Consider the following 19,421-nt stretch of genomic DNA (forward strand, 5'->3'; position numbering starts at 1 on the left):
GCCTCAGGTAATCAATTACCAATAATCACTGACTATGCACTGTATAGCCTCAGGTAATCAATAACCAATAATCACTGACCACTCACTGTATAGCCTCAGGTAATCAATAACCAATAATCACTGACCACTCACTGTATAGCCTCAGGTAATCAATAACCAATAATCACTGACCCCTCACTGTATAGCTTTATGTAATAAATAACCAATGATCACTGACCACTCACTGTATAGTCTCAGGTAATCAATAACCAATAATCACTGACCACTCACTGTATAGCCTCAGGTAATCAATAACCAATAATCACTGACCACTCACTGTATAGCCTCAGGTAATCAATAACCAATAATCACTGACCCTCACTGTATAGCTTTATGTAATAAATAACCAATAATCACTGACCACTCACTGTATAGTCTCAGGTAATCAATAACCAATAATCACTGACCACTCACTGTATAGCCTCAGGTAATCAATAACCAATAATCACTGACCCCTCACTGTATAGCTTTATGTAATAAATAACCAATAATCACTGACCACTCACTGTATAGCCTCAGGTAATCAATTACCAATAATCACTGACTATGCACTGTATAGCTTCAGGTAATCAATAACCAATAATCACTGACCACGCACTGTATAGCCTTAGGTAATCAATAACCAATAATCACTGACCACTCACTGTATAGCCTCAGGTAATCAATTACCAATAATCACTGACCACTCACTGTATAGCCTCAGGTAATCAATAACCAATAATCACTGACCATGCACTGTATAGCTTCAGGTAATTAATAACCAATAATCACTGACCACTGCACTGTATAGCCTCAGGTAATCAATAACCAATAATCACTGACCACTCACTGTATAGCCTCAGTAATCAATAACCAATAATCACTGTAATCTTTATGTAATAAATAACCAATAATCACTGACCACTCACTGTATAGCCTCAGGTAATCAATAACCAATAATCACTGACCACGCACTGTATAGCCTCAGGTAATCAATAACCAATAATCACTGACCACTCACTGTATAGCCTCAGGTAATCAATAACCAATAATACTGATCACTGTATACTGTAATAAATAACAATGATCACTGACCACTCACTGTATAGCCTCAGGTAATCAATAACCAATAATCACTGACCACGCACTGTATAGCCTCAGGTAATCAATAACCAATAATCACTGACCACTCACTGTATAGCCTCAGGTAATCAATAACCAATAATCACTGACCACTCACTGTATAGCCTCAGGTAATCAATTACCAATAATCACTGACCACTCACTGTATAGCCTCAGGTAATCAATAACCAATAATCACTGCTGACTCACTGTACAACCACGGGTAATCAATAATCAGTAATAAATAATCCTGTTATGTCTAACATTGCACAACACCTGTTAATCAAATCTGTAGAACTCCAAATAATTAATACACAAATCATAGTTATTTGTTATCAGTTGTAATAAAGTCTTTGTAAGTCTTTATCTCATGTGAATCAACCAACACAACTTAAATTTTATAGGAATATCTCTACTGGAAGGCAGACACCTAAGGTGGGTTCTTTCCTTGAACACTCTTCCACAAACACTGAAAACCATGAGGGTGTTGATAAACCCCTCCACAATGACACCTCGGTGGACCCACCCTCAGTGGGAGGGTCTAACCCTGCAGAGAAGAACAGGAACTGCATCAACTACGAGTGGCAGCAGGCCCAATCACGGCAGTCTGGCACAGAAAGCTCCACCCCCACTCCTGTCTCAGAGTCCTGCAATAATACTCAGCCTCCACCAGGAGGCAACAGTAGCCCCTTCTGTGCTCAGCTGACTCGGGAAGACCTGGAGACACTAAAACTGGACCCAAACGAAGTCCAAAGGAACTTGCGGGAGAGCTCAGATGAGAGCCTAATGGAATATTCACAGAAACAGTTCTGCTCTCCGGAAACAACAACCTCGTTCTACACCCTCACGAAGAAGGCGTCTGAGGTTTCGGGGTCACAGGGTTCCAGTCGGGCTGCTGACACCCCTGTAACCATCTTACCAAAGCAGCAGAATGTCCCTAAGAGGCCGAGTAGCCTAAATTTCCATGCCAAGCCTTCTGGAAAAACACCCACCTCATCATCTTCATCACTACGGATGAAGTTTGGAAAACTCGGAAAGTCAAATCTGAAAAAGGTTGAGACGGGTGTGGCTAAAGCCAGTGTGGTGAGCACAGCACATGAAGCCAGGCCAGTTACAGTTGCCAACAACGATGCTGTGGCAGTTGTGAATAAATATGCGACTGGAGCAGCACCTGAGCCAGCAGCAAGCCCCGCCAACGCTGCCGATGTTCGTTGGAAAGGCACCATGAGTTCAGAGGACTTGACCTTCGGCCTCTTGAACACTAGCCCTGATGAGCAGGAGCCTCTTCTGAGAAGAGAGGCGCATCCTGACAATGCAAACAACAATAACAGCAATAACAACAATGGCGAAGGAGAGGGCGATGGAGACACTGAGGGTGGAGGAGAAGGAGGAGAGAACAGCGAGAGTGTTGGTCCAACAGGGGACGCTCCATTGTCTTCTACGGTGGAGCCTGTTGCACTGCCTGACCCTTGTCCTGCCCCAACCGTGGTTCCTCCGCAGGCCCAAACCCAAGCTCAGACACAAGGAGAGGCACTGCTCAGACAGAACCGCGTGCGCAGACCCGAGAGACCCAACTCACTGGATCTGTCCATCACCACACTGCCATTACTAGGTGAGTATTAGTGCTGCAAACTCGCCTTTTAAGTGTTTTTTTGCTGCACCAATGAGTGTTTTCAAGGGGTACAGGGAGTTTAAAATTTGAAAAATATTCATTTAGACTTGCTGATGTTGATGGTTTAAATGGGTGAAGCTCGACATCCAGCTACCCCTCTCCGGACATAATGGGTCGAGCTTGAAGGTCCAGCCACACCCTAACCCGATCCCTATACCTAAATTAGGTGAAGCTATACACTCTTAAAGGGATAGTTCACCCAAAAATGAAAATTCTGTCATCATTTACTCACCCTCAAGTTGTTATAAACCTGTATGAATTTCTTTGCTCTGCTGAACACAAAAGAAGATATTTGGAAGAATGTTTGTAAACCAGCAGATCTCGCCCCCCATTGATTACCATAGTAGGAAAAAAATACTATGGTAGTCAAAGGGGGGGCGAGATCTGCTTGTTTACAAACATTCTTCCAAATATCTACCTATTTGGTCCACAGACGTGGAGCTGGACTAGGTCAAGTTCCACCCATTACGTCCAGAGGGGGAGCTGGACTTCATTTGGCTCTGCATTGAGCACCACTTGGAATCCATGGAGTTGTGGAATAGCGGCAGGTTTTAAAGGGAAAGTTCACTCAAAAATGAAAATTTTCATTTACTCACCCTTATGTTGTTCCAAACCTGTATGAGTTTATTTATTCTGTTAAACACAAAAGAAGATATTTTGAAGAATGTTGGAAACCAAACAGTTGATGGGCCCCATTGACTTCCATAGTATTTTACTATTTACTATGTAAGCCAATGGCTACCGTCAACTGTTTGATTGGCGTGATGTGTATCTTTACATACATTTTTCGTGACAAATGTGCATATGTTTAGTTCATTAGCCAAAGTTAATGAATTGCTGTTACTATTTAAAATTACACTTTATCATGCTCATCTACACCCCTAAACAATGTTGTAATTTCTTGGTTCGTCCACAGGAGGCAAGTCTGCCGGCGACATGACAGAGGGATCAGGAGATAAAATCAAGAAGCGCGTGAAGACGCCTTACGCTCTGAAGAAGTGGCGTCCTGCCAGCTGGGTTATCACCACGGATACACTGGATGCTGAAGTCAACAACAACAAACATCATGGAGGGAACCAGAATCAGGCTGGTACCAGCAGACCTAAATCAGCCTCGGCCGTGTATTTAGGTAGTCGAGGAGGATCTCGCTTCTCAGATCCTAATGACTGTGACTTTTGAACCTCACTTTGATCTTGAAAAACAGGCTAAAAATATATAAACATTCAACTCTACAGCTCTAAATGTTTGAAGGCTGTGGAGACTGATGTGAACTGTGGAATGGACCATATACATGTCTTAAATTTAACCCCAATTGTAAGCACAGTAAGAGTCTTTACATTGAAAAGAGCTATGCAGCCATCTTTTAATTTAATGTTTGTATGTTTTTGTGTTGATTAAGTCACTTTTTTTTGCTAGAAGCTATAAATCATAATTATTTTGACCATTTAAAATGGTCCCTAATATTAAACCAGTGTACAACTTCATCATCACACTCCCAAGGTCATGGAAATTTTAAAATTCTGATTACTAGACCTGGAAAAAAGGAAACAAAATCTTAAAGTAATAGATATTTCTAAAGTCAATATTAAAGGGTTAGTTCACCCAAAAATTAAATTTCTGTCATTAAGTACTGGCCGATACTGAGCCCGCATTCAGACATAAACACTGAAGCTCTGCAATGAAAATAGTGTAGCAGAGGACAGACGAATTTGTTGAATAAAGTCATTATTTTTGTTTTGTTTTTGCGCACAAAAAGTATTCTCGTCGCTTCATAATATTAAGGTTGAACCACTGCAGTCACGTCGATGGTTTTAATTTAGTACCTTTCTGTACCTCAAAATGTGCAATGACGTTGCTGCCTATGTGTGCTTCAGAAACCCTCGGATTTCATCAAAAATATTTTAATTTGTGTTCTGAAGACAAATGAAGGTCTTACGGGTTTGGGGAGACATGAGGGTGAGTAATTAATGACAGAAATTTCATTTTTGAGTGAACTAACCCTTTAATTATGCTCATCTCTCTCTTTGTGAGTGAAACCTCTATAAAACTATTGAAAATATAAAAAGAGTAATGAACCTTAACACCAACATTAATTTTGCATGAAAGGTGATAAAGCTTTCATTTTTACCCATGCAGACCTGAAAAATATGTTTACATTCTCTAATAATTTCCCATGCACAGATTTATGAGACAATATAACTGAAGTTCCCGCATGACTGTGGTCATGGCATCTGACACTTGTAAGCGCTGTTGTTTGTGCAAAACCTATTCCATGAATGACAGCAGGCTTCCCCTTCTGAGGTCAACACACTATAAAAAGCAATTCAACACATTTCACTGTGGTGGCACTATCTATCTCTCAGCATCAGACACTCAAGACTGCAACAAGACAGTGTTTAGAAATACAGAGACCATGGCAACATCTGATATGATCACACATCTCACTTTCTGGACAAGCTTTACTCAGAGACAAAGACAAAGCTGCACTGGGTCTGGTCAACTGACTCTTCTGGATCCTGTTAAAATGTTTAACGATGCTTTGGACCTACTTATTTACTTATTTTTCTATGTGTGAGTGAGTGTGCATGAGCGCACAAGATCAGTTCTCCGTGTGTTTGTTCCTGTGTCTTTGTGTCTCGTCTCTAATCGTGTGAAAGGTTTTTGTGTTGCATGTTTGTATCTATTCTTGTGGGGATGTGCATCTTCGTACGCACTTACGTTTGATGAACGAGGAGACAACAAAGGGCAAAAGTCTAGTAAGTTACGTAAACATAGTCTTTTTTCAAAGCACAGCACACAAGAGCAGCATTTTACGCTATGCACAAAGACATGAAGCAAGCAGCTCTGGTCTGAAATCAAACCTTCTTGTGTTCCCAAAATGCTCTGGCATGTCAGTGATAATTGATTGGACACTCATTATAATCATATAATCAGAGTCCCATATTATCCTCACCTTAACTGACTGTTGCATGTCTTAAATGCATCTTAAAGAGCACAAGATACTTTCAGCTGCGACCCTGGTGTGTTTATGCACAAGTGCATGTATGTATGCGTGGATGAGTGTTTGTATGATGTTATTCTCTCGTTAACACAATCGTTGTAATCGTAGTGTCGTGATCAATCATTTTATTACCCCTTGCTGAAACATTTTGAAAATTGTGATTTGTATAAGAAGGTGCAGACTGTAAAAGTGTATTGTTATCTGCAGATTTAAATTAAATTATGCTTTGCATTTGCATAGTCTCAGTTTATTTACAGTGTCATGAACATACATGACGTAACTGTCATTTATGGCAGCCGTTTTGACTTTTATTCATTCTCAGGATAAGAATTCTTGATATCAACAATTCAATTTTTGATATCAGGAATTACATTTCTAGTAACAATGTTAATTCTTGATATCAACAATTCAATTTTCACTAGTTAAAATTCAAATTTTTGATATCAAGAATTACATTTCCACTAGTAAAACTAGAATTCTTAATATCTGTAATTGTATTTTCACTAGTGAAAAGTCCCCATAGGCTGCCATTCAAATTCAATTGTTGATATCAAGAATTGATTTCTTAGTTGAAATTCTAATTTCGCATATCAGAAATACAATTCTTACTAGTAAAAATCATCATTTCTTATATCAATAATTACATTGTTACTAATAAAAATGTGAATTTTTGATATCAAAAATTCAATTGTCATTAGTTGCAATGTCAGTTCTTCATATCAACAACCGAATTGCTACTAGTAAAAATGTTCATTTTTTTATATCTGAAAATGTATTTCTGATATCAATATAATTTCAGATATTCAGATAAAATGGCTTTCTTACTAGTAACAATCACATTCATGATATCAGAAACTAAAATTGTCACTAGTGACAATCAGATTATTGATATCAAAAATTAACATTTGACTTGAGCAATTAAATTGTTGATATCAGATATTTGCACTAGTAACAAATAATTAATGATATGAAAAATTATGATTTTTACTAGTAAGAATTGTATTTCTGATATGCGAAATTAGAATTTCAACTAAGAAATCAATTCTTGATATCAACAATTGAATTTGAATGGATTTCACTAGTGAAAATACAATTACAGATATCAAGAATTATAGTTTTTACTGGTGGAAATGTAATTCTTGATATCAAAAATTAGCATTTTAACTAGTGAAAATTGAATAGTTGATATTAAGAATTAACATTGTTACTAGTGGAAATGTAATTCCTGATATCAAGAATTGAATTGTTGATATCAAGAATTCATATCCTGAGAATGAATAAAAGTCAAAACGCTTGCCATAGTCTTGCAATATGAGAATATCACCACTAGTCGACGCACTAAAACATGTTATTCTAACATTGACCCTTAATAAATAATGCACTTTTATTAAAGCATTTATTGCTTAGTTACCGTCACACTGAAGTAAAATATTAATTGAAGCATAACATTATATGGATTTATATATTCGCGATACCTTTTAGGAAGCATATGTAGGCTGTTTATAAATTTCTTATGCTTTATATCTCTTCATAAATAACTGTAACTTCCCTTATGGACATATATCTTTACTATAATGACTGTAATGCATCTTTGATAATGTGTTTTTCTAACTTGTAAACAGTTATCATATGGTTTATTAAAATGCATTAAAAATACCTTTAGCTATGTTTTATTGTACATGCCTCCATAGAACGTGTTGTTCTGCTGTTTAACAAAACTTGAGCCCATTTCGTGATGTTTTAAATCGTAATATGTTTTATGGCGATTCAATAGAATAAATAATCAAGCGCACATCAGTTCAACATGACATGTGTTGTTAAATTGCACGCAAATGACCTCCTTGGCTCTAAGTTTCTGCTGAGGAGAGGCGTTGCTGCTCGCGCGGGAGCTTCATCACGCACTGACACGCACGGGCGGTGCGAAACTGGCACGGAGCAACGCGGGACTCCGGGGAGCCGTCGCTCATTAAAGTGTAACAGCGCAACGGGAACGCGCTACCTCTCAGCTTCCATCCGACGCTGCGAAAACAAACACAGAATTATGGAGTTTGGAAGAGGATAGATGACCAATCTCATGGTGTTAAGGACTGGGAATGCCTCGCTGCCTCTTCTTGTGAAGGACAGGTCTCAACCGAGGACTTCCTCGCAGAGTGACCGCGTGAATTTTTGTCTATAGACATGTATTCATAGACTTTAACTTTGAAACACACGCAAGGTGCGATGGCCTCTTCGGCTCAGCCCGAGACACGAAAGTTCACGCGCGGTCTGAGTAAGCCCGGCACCGCCGCGGAGTTACGGCAGAGCGTCTCTGAGGTGGTGCGCACTTCTGTGCTGGTGGTGAGTGTGTGCATCCTTAAAGTTTGCGTTTGATCAAAGTCCCACTTTTATGCTCTTACTGCATTTCTATTTCAGCCTTTGTAATTCGTTCACATAATGACCTAAATATGAAATATAGGACAGGGCTATTAACATGCTAAGTTGGGAGTTAAAACAGGGCATCAGATAAATGTCAATGCATGTAAAACTGCTCAAAAGAGTTTTATAGGTAAACTTAGATTGGGTACCTGCCACCTGTCAAGTCTCCATCATTGCCGCCTTCATCTTTTTCAGCCCTCTTTGAAATGAATAGTTTGGCACCAGTGTCTTGTCACTTAATTGTGATTGCATTGAACTGGGAAAAATGAATCTTCTGGAAGCGTCCAGTTGGGCTCAGAGCTAAAGTCTTGCTTAACATTTGAAATATCACCTGCATTACTTCATCTTTCAGAACAGAAGGAGTCTCAGGAGTTCTGTCTCTTCATCCATTACCTGTTATGCAAAAAAGGAAAGTTCCATCTGGAGCTAATAAACGCAGCTAAGATCTTTAAAAGCTGTCTGATTCCACCATAATTCAGATGTTGCCTTACCAAAGTAACACTTGAATACACATGAAAGTGGGGAACCGAAGTTAGCCATTCTCATTTTGTGCAAAACAGTCTTTTGTGCCAGGAACATCATTTAAAGATCAAGGAATTTCATTCTTTCAAAGGAATAGTTCACCCAAAAATTTTGAAAATTGTTTAATCATTTATTTATCCTCATATTGTTCCAAACATTTTTTCTTTCTGTGTTCCATGGAGCACAAACAGATAAGTTTAGCTGAATGTTGATGTTTCTTTTTTCCATACAATGAAAGTTTCAAAAAGCTTCAAAAATATTAAAGGAACACTCCACTTTTTTTAAAAAATAGGCTCATTTTCCATCTCCACTAGAGTTAAACAGTTGAGTTTTACCGTTTTCGAATCCATTCAGCCGATCTCCGGGTCTGGCAGTACCACTTTTAGCATAGCTTAGCATAGTTCATTAAATCTGATTAGACCGTTAGCATCTCGCTCAAAAATGACCAAAGAGTTTCAATATTTTTCCTATTTAAAACTCGACTCTTCTGTAGTTACATCATGTACTAAGACCGATGGAAAATGAAAAGTTGCTATTTTCTAGGCCGATATGGCTAGGAACTATACTCTCATTCTGGCGTAATAATCAAGGAACTTTACTGCCGTACCATGGCTGCAGCAGGTGCAATAATATCATTGCACCTGCTGCACCCATGGTACGGCAGCAAAGTTCCTTGATTATTACGCCGGAATGAGAGTATAGTTCCTAGCCATATCGTCGCTCTTATGCTGCGTTCCAGGCAGGTTTTTGAGCCCGTAAGTCACTACTTCAAATCAAGACTCACGACTTTGTAGTGTTCCAGGAAAGTCACATCAAACATGAACTGTTTTAAATTTGTCTTTAGTAGCTTTCTGGGTATTGAAAAAGGGAGTGTTATTGCTGGCGATGCAGGCCTCACTGAGCCATCGGATTTTATCAAAAATATCTTAATTTGTGTTCTGAAGATGAACGAAGGTCTTACGGATGTGGAACGACATGAGGGTGAGTAATTAATGACAGAATTTTCATTTTTGGGTGAACTAACCCTTCAAATCTCATTTGATGTTGCATATATTCAAATTTAAAAAGCAGCTTAAGTTGTGGTCTGTTCCTCACACAAAGCTGTTGTTTGACTTTAGAAGACTTCAAATATAGTTAGATGGACTGCATTTATGATACTTTTATGGTAGTTTTTGTCAATTTTAGACTTTGACAGCCTGGTAGAAATAAGTCAGGTTTGGAACAAGAGGATGACATGAAATAATGACATCATTTTCATTTTTTTTGATGATGAACTATTGGTTTGAAGTGATGCTGAATTGTTTGTAGTTTTAGTGGTTGTTCTCAGCCTCTATTCACTTTCACACACTCAAATGTTGCGTTATGCCCTAATTGATAAGAAATTCAAGTATTCGATACAAAGATTGCAAGTTCAATCCCAAATATAAGAGTGAACATAAAAGTTGCTGAGGTTACAGGCTCAATCTGTCACCATTATGGCCATTAGCAGGGCAAAAAACTCAACAGCTACACCAGATGAACTCTTCCTTCATTTGGTGAACTCCAATTCACAAGGCTAAACAGGAAGTCACTACATTAAAATGCTGTTATGTCCACTTCCGCAGTAAATAAACTCTCTGTGTAGCCATGTCCTGCTACTGGAAGGCACAGTGGCAGTTCGTTAGATTTGTGGGTCGACCCACAAGGTTTTGAATCAGACCAGGGTGTTTTTCTGTCCAGCTTGTGTTACCATGGTTACTCACGGTTCAAGGATTAGACTTTGGATTTGCCCTTTTGACATCAATTAAGTTTGGCTTTGTGACTTAGTGCTGTACATTTTAATGACATCTTTGATTATCATCCATGTCGAAAGACAGAAAAAAAAACCAGATGGTTTATAAACTGTATGACACACACACACACACACACACACACACACACAGTTAAGTGTGTTTGTAATAATGGCTGGTAAACAGGAATGCTGGGGTCCACTAATGGATCTTAGGGTCAATGGCTTCTATTTTTGTTTTCACATACTTCAGCTCTCAATCAAAAGAACATACTTTATGGCATATTTTTCTCTTTTTCTCTTTCTGTTGTCTCTCCACAGTTAACAGGGAATGTTCTCAGAGCTTTAGCTAATGTTTTGGCATGATATCATAATGAAGAAAAAAGCTTCATTAAAAGAATTAAATTCTTGAAAAGAAACCTTATTAAGTATTTCAGAAGTTTGGAGTCTGCAAAGTTTTTTTTTAATGTTTTATATTGTGAAATATTGCTTACATTTTAAATAACTGTTTACTATTTTAATATATTTTAAAATGTAATTTATTCCTATGATGTCAAAGCTGAATTTTCAGCATCATTACTCCAGTCTTCAGTGTCACATGATCCTTCAGAAATCATTCTAATATGCTGATTTGGTGCTTAAGAAACATTTCTTGAAACAGTTGTGCTGCTTCATATTTTGTGAAAATGTGATACAGGATTCTAAGTACAAACCCGATTCCAAAAAAGTTGGGACACTGTACAAATTGTGAATAAAAAAGGAATGCAATAATTTACAAATCTCATAAACTTATATTTTATTCACAATAGAATATAGATAACATATCAAATGTTGAAAGTGAGACATTTTGAAATGTCATGTCAAATATTGGCTCATTTTGGATTTCATGAGAGCTACACATTCCAAAAAAGTTGGGACAGGTAGCAATAAGAGGCCAGAAAAGTTAAATGTACATATAAGGAACAGCTGGAGGACCATTTTGCAACTTATTAGGCCAATTGGCAACATGATTGGGTATAAAAGAGCCTCTCAGAGTGGCAGTGTCTCTCAGAAGTCAAGATGGGCAGAGGATCACCAATTCCCCCAATGCTGCGGTGAAAAATAGTGGAGCAATATCAGAAAGGAGTTTCGCAGAGAAAAATTGCAAAGAGTTTGAAGTTATCATCATCTACAGTGCATAATATCATCCAAAGATTCAGAGAATCTGGAACAATCTCTGTGCGTAAGGGTCAAGGCCGGAAAACCATACTGGATGCCCGTGATCTTCGGGCCCTTAGACGGCACTGCATCACATACAGGAATGCTACTGTAATGGAAATCACACCATGGACTGTCAGCAGAAAACATTGTCGGTGAACACAATCCACCGTGCCATTCGCCGTTGCCGGCTAAAACTCTATAGGTCAAAAAAGAAACCATATCTAAACATGATCCAGAAGCGCAGGTGTTTTCCCTGTGCATTTAAAATGGACTCTGGCAAAGTGGAAAACTGTTCTGTGGTCAGACGAATCAAAATTTGAAGTTCTTTTTGGAAAACTGGGACGCCATGTCATCCGGACTAAAGAGGACAAGGACAACCCAAGTTGTTATCAGCGCTCAGTTCAGAAGCCTGCATCTCTGATGGTATGGGGTTGCATGAGTGCGTGTGGCATGGGCAGCTCACACATCTGGAAAGGCACCATCAATGCTGAAAGGTATATCCAAGTTCTAGAACAACATATGCTCCCATCCAGACGTCGTCTCTTTCAGGGAAGATCTTGCATTTTCCAACATGACAATGCCAGACCACATACTGCATCAATTACAACATCATGGCTGCGTAGAAGAAGGATCCGGGTACTGAAATGGCCAGCCTGCAGTCCAGATCTTTCACCCCTAGAAAACATTTGGTGCATCATAAAGAGGAAGATGCGACAAAGAAGACCTAAGACAGTTGAGCAACTAGAAGCCTGTATTAGACAAGAATGGGACAACATTCCTATTCCTAAACTTGAGCAACTTGTCTCCTCAGTCCCCAGACGTTTGCAGACTGTTATAAAAAGAAGAGGGGATGCCACACAGTGGTAAACATGGCCTTGTCCCAACTTTTTTGAGATGCGTTGATGCCATGAAATTTAAAATCAACTTATTTTTCCCTTAAAATGATACATTTTCTCAGTTTAAACATTTGATATGTCATCTATGTTGTATTCTGAATAAAATATTGAAATTTGAAACTTCCACATCATTGCATTCTGTTTTTATTCACAATTTGTACAGTGTCCCAACTTTTTTGGAATCGGGTTAGTATTATATGATGTATTAAAATATCCAAAAACCACTAGAACAGTGTTATATATTTTGTTGACTTGTGTACTTACATTATCCCCAATGTTTCCACAATGTTTAAATCCAGAGAAATAAGCAATTTTAACCAGGACACGGACCATGTCCGTACGCCATCTATCAATGACATCATACCTGCTTTACCCTCGATTTCCGGTTTTATTTTGTAGAAACCATGGAAACACCAAAGACACTTTAATATATAATGTGTTTTATTAGACAAGGGACAAATGTTTGGATACATTTATAGACAGAAAACTAATCATTGTTATATAGCTCAACATGTTTAGTCTTATTGTTTGAATCTTGTTTTCTTGATTATATTAATATGATATTCTAATATTGATCTAGCTTACTGCAGTGTGCAACAAGTGTCTCATCAGGATAATGTTATAATTTATTGTATTTTCAACACATTCAAATGTATCTAATATGATAAAAGCGCTGCGTTATCTCACTTATGCTTGACCGGAAGAAGCGGAAGCGGCGACTGTGGCATAATAAAAGCTCCACTGCTCTGGAGGCGTGTCGCGCTCGTCTCTCATTAGCAATCACTCCAGCGGCCTTGTTCAGCTCTTGCATCACTCGCCCTGCTCTGCTTCATACCACAGTAACGTTAATAATCTCATTCAAGAACATGATTTCTGCCTGAGTCCTGTCAGATTTAGGCCACCAGCTGTGAGGTGAAGACGACATCTTCCATGATTCCTTCTCAGCGTCATCAAGCTACGCTTTCGTTTTGAATAGGTGACCTCTAGTGGCGAAAAACTACATATTATGCCTTTAATAGAAAGTTCAAAATAACAGCATTGATTTGAAATAGACATTTTTTTTGCAACAATGTAAATGTCTTTACCATCACTGTTGTTTAGTTTAATGCATCCTTGCTGAATAAAAGTATTAAATGCTTAAAAAATATCACTGACCCCAAACTTTTGAATGGTAGTGTAGTTTGGATTAATCATTTATTATTATTTCTCAGAGAAAAAAATTGTTTAATAAAACTATTTCACTGCTTATTAATATTTGAAATAAATATTTTTTCTTTTCTTATATTGCTTACATGTCACTGACCCTACAAACACGTGCTCACACTATAAACAGATTAATTCAAAGCATCACAGACTGATGAGCTCTCACAAGCTTTTGTATGCATTTACTTAAGCTATATGTTGCAAAAAGCCTGACGCTTCTGATCACATGATAGATTGTTCGACAAATCACTCCTTATTTTCTGTTTAAACATGGTTGACACTGACTGACGATAGATTATGTGCTGTAAATGTTCAAAGCAAACCATATAACACAGTGGCTGTCGTGAGATCAGCTAATTGAGAATAGGTGACCAGGGGCATGAATGTGCATTTGGATCAATATGAGTGTTACATTTCAATTAATGACCTACATCCTCCCCCAACACATGCTTCAGTAAGCTAGTGCAGTTCATTCACAGTGGCAATCACACAGCTGTCTGTGTCTGTTTCTTTCATGATGTTTGTGCATGTGTGCATCTGGGTTCTGTAACACATATCAAAGGCCCTCCCCGTGGTGTCCGTTACACTCCCAGATGGACTGCCACTGGCCCTGCGTGTGGACAGCATACGTTAGATTGAACTCTCGCTATTACAGATCAAGTTACTATTAGTCTGAATAATCACAATTAGGACATGGCGAGTAAATGGTAATGTAACTGTCACCAAAAGCACTGTATCATATTTTGTGTTTTATTTAGAATCCGTACTGTTCTGTGATACAATGTTGCCGATTACGGTAAGAAGTTTGAACTACTTTTCGTTTGCGTAAATCTAAATGTGTGTAAAATGTAGTTCATAATGGCCTCATTAGTACACTGGAGACTGTGTGATTGCTGTGTGTGTAGGGAGCAGGTGAGGCCTGCTGACTGGATATCCACTACCATTTATTATGGATGAGAGCAGCTTGGGTGTCTGTTCTATTTTTAAACGCTCTTTGTCCTGTGGGCTTGTTAAAGGACACTGAGAATCCGACGATCATGTGATCCACACATTGCCGGGATGGTAAGAATGCTGAGTGATGGGAGGTTTGATGACATCTTTAGTCGCTGGTTGTCCTGGAATGCATTATGCAATAAGTTTGTGAAGAAATTCTTTTTGTAACTCTTTGTAACATTTGAATCATATAGAACTGTTTTGGTTTAAATGAATAGTTTACCCAAAAATTTAAAATTCTGTCAGTTAAAGATTTTTACTTACCATCATGACATTCCAAATTCATATATTCTATTTCTTATGTGGAACACAATAGGAGACGTTTGGCTGTTTATGGAGCACTTTGCCACACAGTGAGAAGAACACACCAACATTTAAGTCATTGAATTAACCTGTTAACTGTCACCCCGCTTTTTGAGCATAGATCTGAACTTAAATGGTTGTAATTCATTAATGCTTTTAATAGGTTTGTCTCTTTTTTAATGAAGGCACTCAGCAGATTATTGCAGAAGTAAATGTAGCTTCAAAAAATGAAAATGTAAAAAAGTTATAGAAGTTTAATGTACTAAACTAAACTTTTTAATTTTATACTATATATATATATATATATATATATATTACAAAATTATTTGTACTCTAAAATTACTAGAAAATCTAAGCCATGCCCATGTGTCTAACCAAGTTGTGTTCCAAATTTGAAGTTGATTTTTAAAAAATTAAGCCCGGTAAGAGGTTTACTGGGATGCTGACTGTTAAAGCATTAGTTCACTTCAGAATTAAAATTTCCTGATAATTTACTCACCCCCATGTCATCCAAGATGTTTATGTCTTTCTTTCTTCAGTTGAAAAGAAATGAAGGAATTTTTGAGGAAAATATTCCAGGATTTTTCTCCATATAGTGGACTTCACTGGGGTTCAACGGGTTGAAGGTCCAAATGTCAGTTTCAGTGCAGCTTCAAAGAGCTCTACATGATCCCAGACGAGGAATAAGAGTCTGATCTAGCAAAACGATTGGTCATTTTCAAAAAAAAAAAAGTATATACTTTTTTAATCACAAATGCTCATATTGCACTGCTCTGTGATGCGCCACACATTACGCAATCATGTTGGAAAGGTCACACGTGACGTAGGCGGAAGTACCGTGGTAGGGTGAAAAACTCCATCTCATTTTCTCCTCCAACTTCAAAATTATCTGACATCGTTGTTTTAACTTTTTTTGCAAAGGCCGTTTGACTTAGTCTTTGCACATTTGCTTTGTAAACACTTGGGTCAGTACTTCACGTGACGTTTCCAACGTGATGATCGCATTGCAGTTTCGCATTGCATTTGTGGTTAAAAAGTATATACATTTTCATTTTTTTTAGAAAATGACAGATTGTTTCTCTAGATAAGACCCTTATTCCTCGTCTGGGATCGTGTAGAGCTCTTTGAAGCTGCACTGAAACTGACATTTGGACCTTCAACCCGTTGAACCCCAGTGAAGTCCACTATATGGAGAAAAATCCTGGAATGTTTTCCTCAAAAACCTTCATTTCTTTTCAACTGAAGAAAGAAAGACATGAACATCTTGGATAACGTTGGGGGTGAGTAAATTATCAGGAAATTTTCATTCTGAAGTGAACTAATCCTTTAACAGGCTTTATGAAAATCAGCCATAGTTTCCAAATCTCATTTGACAATGATGCAATGAATGAATGCTATTTGGTTTTCAGTGTCACCAAGTTTAATATCAGAAAATTTTGTTGATATGGATCCCTGCACATGACATGAGGACAAAAAAATTTGTTCCCATGACTTATTAATTTGTGGCCACATTTGTACTAATTTGTCCGCTAGTTTTAGTTAAATCTTGGCCACAATTTAACTAAAGTAAAACACTGTAATGAAATAGTCGTGGACACGATTTACCTAAATTAAAATGCTAAGTATTACATTGTGGCCTCGATTTTACTAAAACAAGGGAACAAAAATAAAACATGTCCTAAATTAAAATTGTCCATGCCATGTGCGGGGCTCAGTAGGTTCTGTTCCTCTCACAAAACTATTCAATGTGTTTCAGGTTCATCTAGACTGTTTTTAAGGCACTTTGGTCATTTTGACTTGACATCCCAATTCCCATTTGCTATCATTTTATGTGAAAAGCAGCTTTAAAGTTTCTTTTTGTGTTGTTTTGGTGAATAAATGATTACAGAATTTTCATTTCATCATAAGTGAACTATTCCTTTAATTTCACACCATTTTTGTTATGTATGCAAAAACAGGTTTGCTTGTTAAATCCATTAGGAAGCAAAGCAACTTCTATAATGGAAAAAAGGGCAATATCCATTATTTTTTAGTGCATGGAAAGATGGAAAAGACATTTAGCTTCAGTATTATGATCACTTCACCTTGCTTTTGCTTTTTGCGGTTTAATCATGGAATTTTCAGTTTTTTTCAGATTTTTTTTTTTCATTTGTAAAATCTTTGCTGCTTGACATCTTAAATGCTCAATGTTTTCAACGCCCCTCTCGGTTCTGCTGAGGTGCACTCCTAACTTAATCTACAGCGGAACCAGGCTACAGCAAACGTCATTGAGCAGCTCATCAGAGAGAACATCATTACATCCTGCCACTGCTGTAAACAGCACATCTAGCTCAAGTTGGGCCGCAGTGATATTGATGATTTTTAGCTTGACTGCATCAATAGACCTGTGTTAAATTGCCTATACTGTACTCTTCAAAGGCAAAAGCAGTTTTTGTATAGACTAATAAGGCTTAGTTTTCTGAACTTGCAAAGTAGCCTTAAATCATAAATGCTGCTGTTTTAAAGGCTGACAAACTCATATCGCTTCGGCTGTAAAGCCCCATAGTTTTTGTCATAGTGCTCGAGGCTTGTTTCCATGGAAATGTACCCATAATTTTACAACTGCCACCAATTACATCATTAACAACTGAAGAAGAAAGCTCTAGAAAATGTTTCTTCCAGACACTTCATCTAATGATTTTCCCATCTTCACATGAAGTCGTGATGTCTCAGTGTCCTATATTGTTGTGCTTTGGTAAAATGATGAAGACCTTTCCCTTTTAGTGAGACTCACAGATCCACACTCACCACACCACTGGAAAATCTATCAGGCCTGTTTTTTTATTGTGGAAATTTGTCTGACGTCCACACTGAAAGTGAGGGAATGGAACTACTACTGAAAGATTGAATTCTCCATTTTTAGGAACTTTCTCTCTCTCACACACACACACACATTTGTTTTTGTGAATTGTGGGTACATTTCCATAGGCGTAATGGTACTACTGGTACAAACCGTATTTTCTATCCCCCTACACCAACCCTACACCTAAACCTACCCATCACAAGAAACTGCACATTTTTACTTTCTCAAAAAAGCTCATTCTGTGTGATTGTATAAGCCTTTTGAAAATTAATAACATTAAATATAATAAGTCACCCTCTCCTTGTAATACCTATGTCATACCCATGTCATTATACAAATTTGTGTCCTGATATGTCACAAAAACACGTGTGCGCGCACACACACACACACACACACACATGCATTCTCATTTAAAGGGATAGTTCACCTAAAAATGAAAATTCAGGCATTATATAATCATCTCGTGTCATTCCAACACTATGCTTTTCTTTCTTCTGTGGAATAGAAACGTTTTTTTTTTTTTCTAAAATGACAGTTAATATTGACCATGTATTGAACATGAAAAAAAAAAAAACTTTTATCCATAAATAAAGAACAAAAAAGATCTTTTTTGAAAAACAAATAAATAAATAACACTATATGGGGTTGGAGCAACATCCATCCATCTTCCTAGCGTTATTCACGCTCATTGCAGGGTCCGCTTCACACACACTTGATTTGGCACAGGTTTTACGCTGGATGTCCATCCTGACACAACCCAGCACTGAGAGTGCTGAGACACATTCACACTCACACACTCCTACGGACATTTTTTGGCATATCCAATCCACCTAACCTGCATGTCTTTGGACTGTGGGGGAAACCGGAGCGCCCGGAGTAAAGCCACGCTGACACGGGGAGAACATGCAAACTCCACACAGAAAGGACTCCTGGCTCAGCTGGGGCTCTCGCAACATGATGTTGAGAAAGATTTTAGGTGACCGATCCCTTTAAAACTGCAATGTAAGGGAAGTAGTGTCAGATCTTTTCTTCTGTATTGTGACGTATATCCAGTGGCGTCAGTTCACCAAAAGTATGGTGAACTCTGATCTTATCTTATTCATCAAATCTTATTCACTTGACGTGACGACAAGTGTGTGTGTGGTGCATCCGAAGATGAATCACATATAGCTTTGATCATAACCTACAGTAGCAAATTATACAGCTATTATACAGACTTTCAATTACTTCACACAATTTTTCCAGCACTTCAAAACTCAAAAGTCTGAATATTATCTAATTTAAATGTTATTTTGGTTGCACTTTATTTTACAGTACGTGCACTTACATATACTTACAGTGTACTTACCTAGAAAGTACTGGGTAATAAGGTAACTACATGGGTTCAGGGTTAGTACCTAGTTATTACCCAGTTATTGCAATTACAATAATAAGTACACAGTATGTACATAGGGAACAGGACTGTA

General features: G+C 37.9%; 2 protein-coding genes across 6 annotated transcripts in view; both read left to right on the plus strand.

Annotated features, from left to right (window-relative positions):
* Positions 1–4,638, plus strand: part of bmpr2a (bone morphogenetic protein receptor, type II a (serine/threonine kinase)) — a 32,345-nt gene extending 27,707 nt beyond the window's left edge. For 2 of the 3 annotated variants that reach the window (XM_048200608.1, XM_048200610.1), the window contains exons 12-13: positions 1,545–2,752; positions 3,729–4,638. In XM_048200608.1, the coding sequence (XP_048056565.1) occupies positions 1,545–2,752; positions 3,729–3,991 (1,471 nt within the window). In that variant the 3' untranslated portion in view covers positions 3,992–4,638. The other variant, XM_048200611.1, reaches the window with a different exon arrangement.
* Positions 4,639–7,617: 2,979 nt separating this feature from the next.
* The window catches only part of dock9b (dedicator of cytokinesis 9b), a 122,908-nt gene continuing 111,104 nt past the window's right edge, over positions 7,618–19,421 (plus strand). For 2 of the 3 annotated variants that reach the window (XM_048200616.1, XM_048200621.1), the window contains exon 1: positions 7,618–8,150. In XM_048200616.1, the coding sequence (XP_048056573.1) occupies positions 8,034–8,150 (117 nt within the window). In that variant the 5' untranslated portion in view covers positions 7,618–8,033. The remainder of the gene's footprint in view (positions 8,151–19,421) is intronic. The other variant, XM_048200619.1, reaches the window with a different exon arrangement.

The sequence above is a fragment of the Megalobrama amblycephala genome, linkage group LG8, assembly GCF_018812025.1.
Source record: "Megalobrama amblycephala isolate DHTTF-2021 linkage group LG8, ASM1881202v1, whole genome shotgun sequence".
NCBI classification, from domain to species: Eukaryota; Metazoa; Chordata; class Actinopteri; order Cypriniformes; family Xenocyprididae; genus Megalobrama; species Megalobrama amblycephala.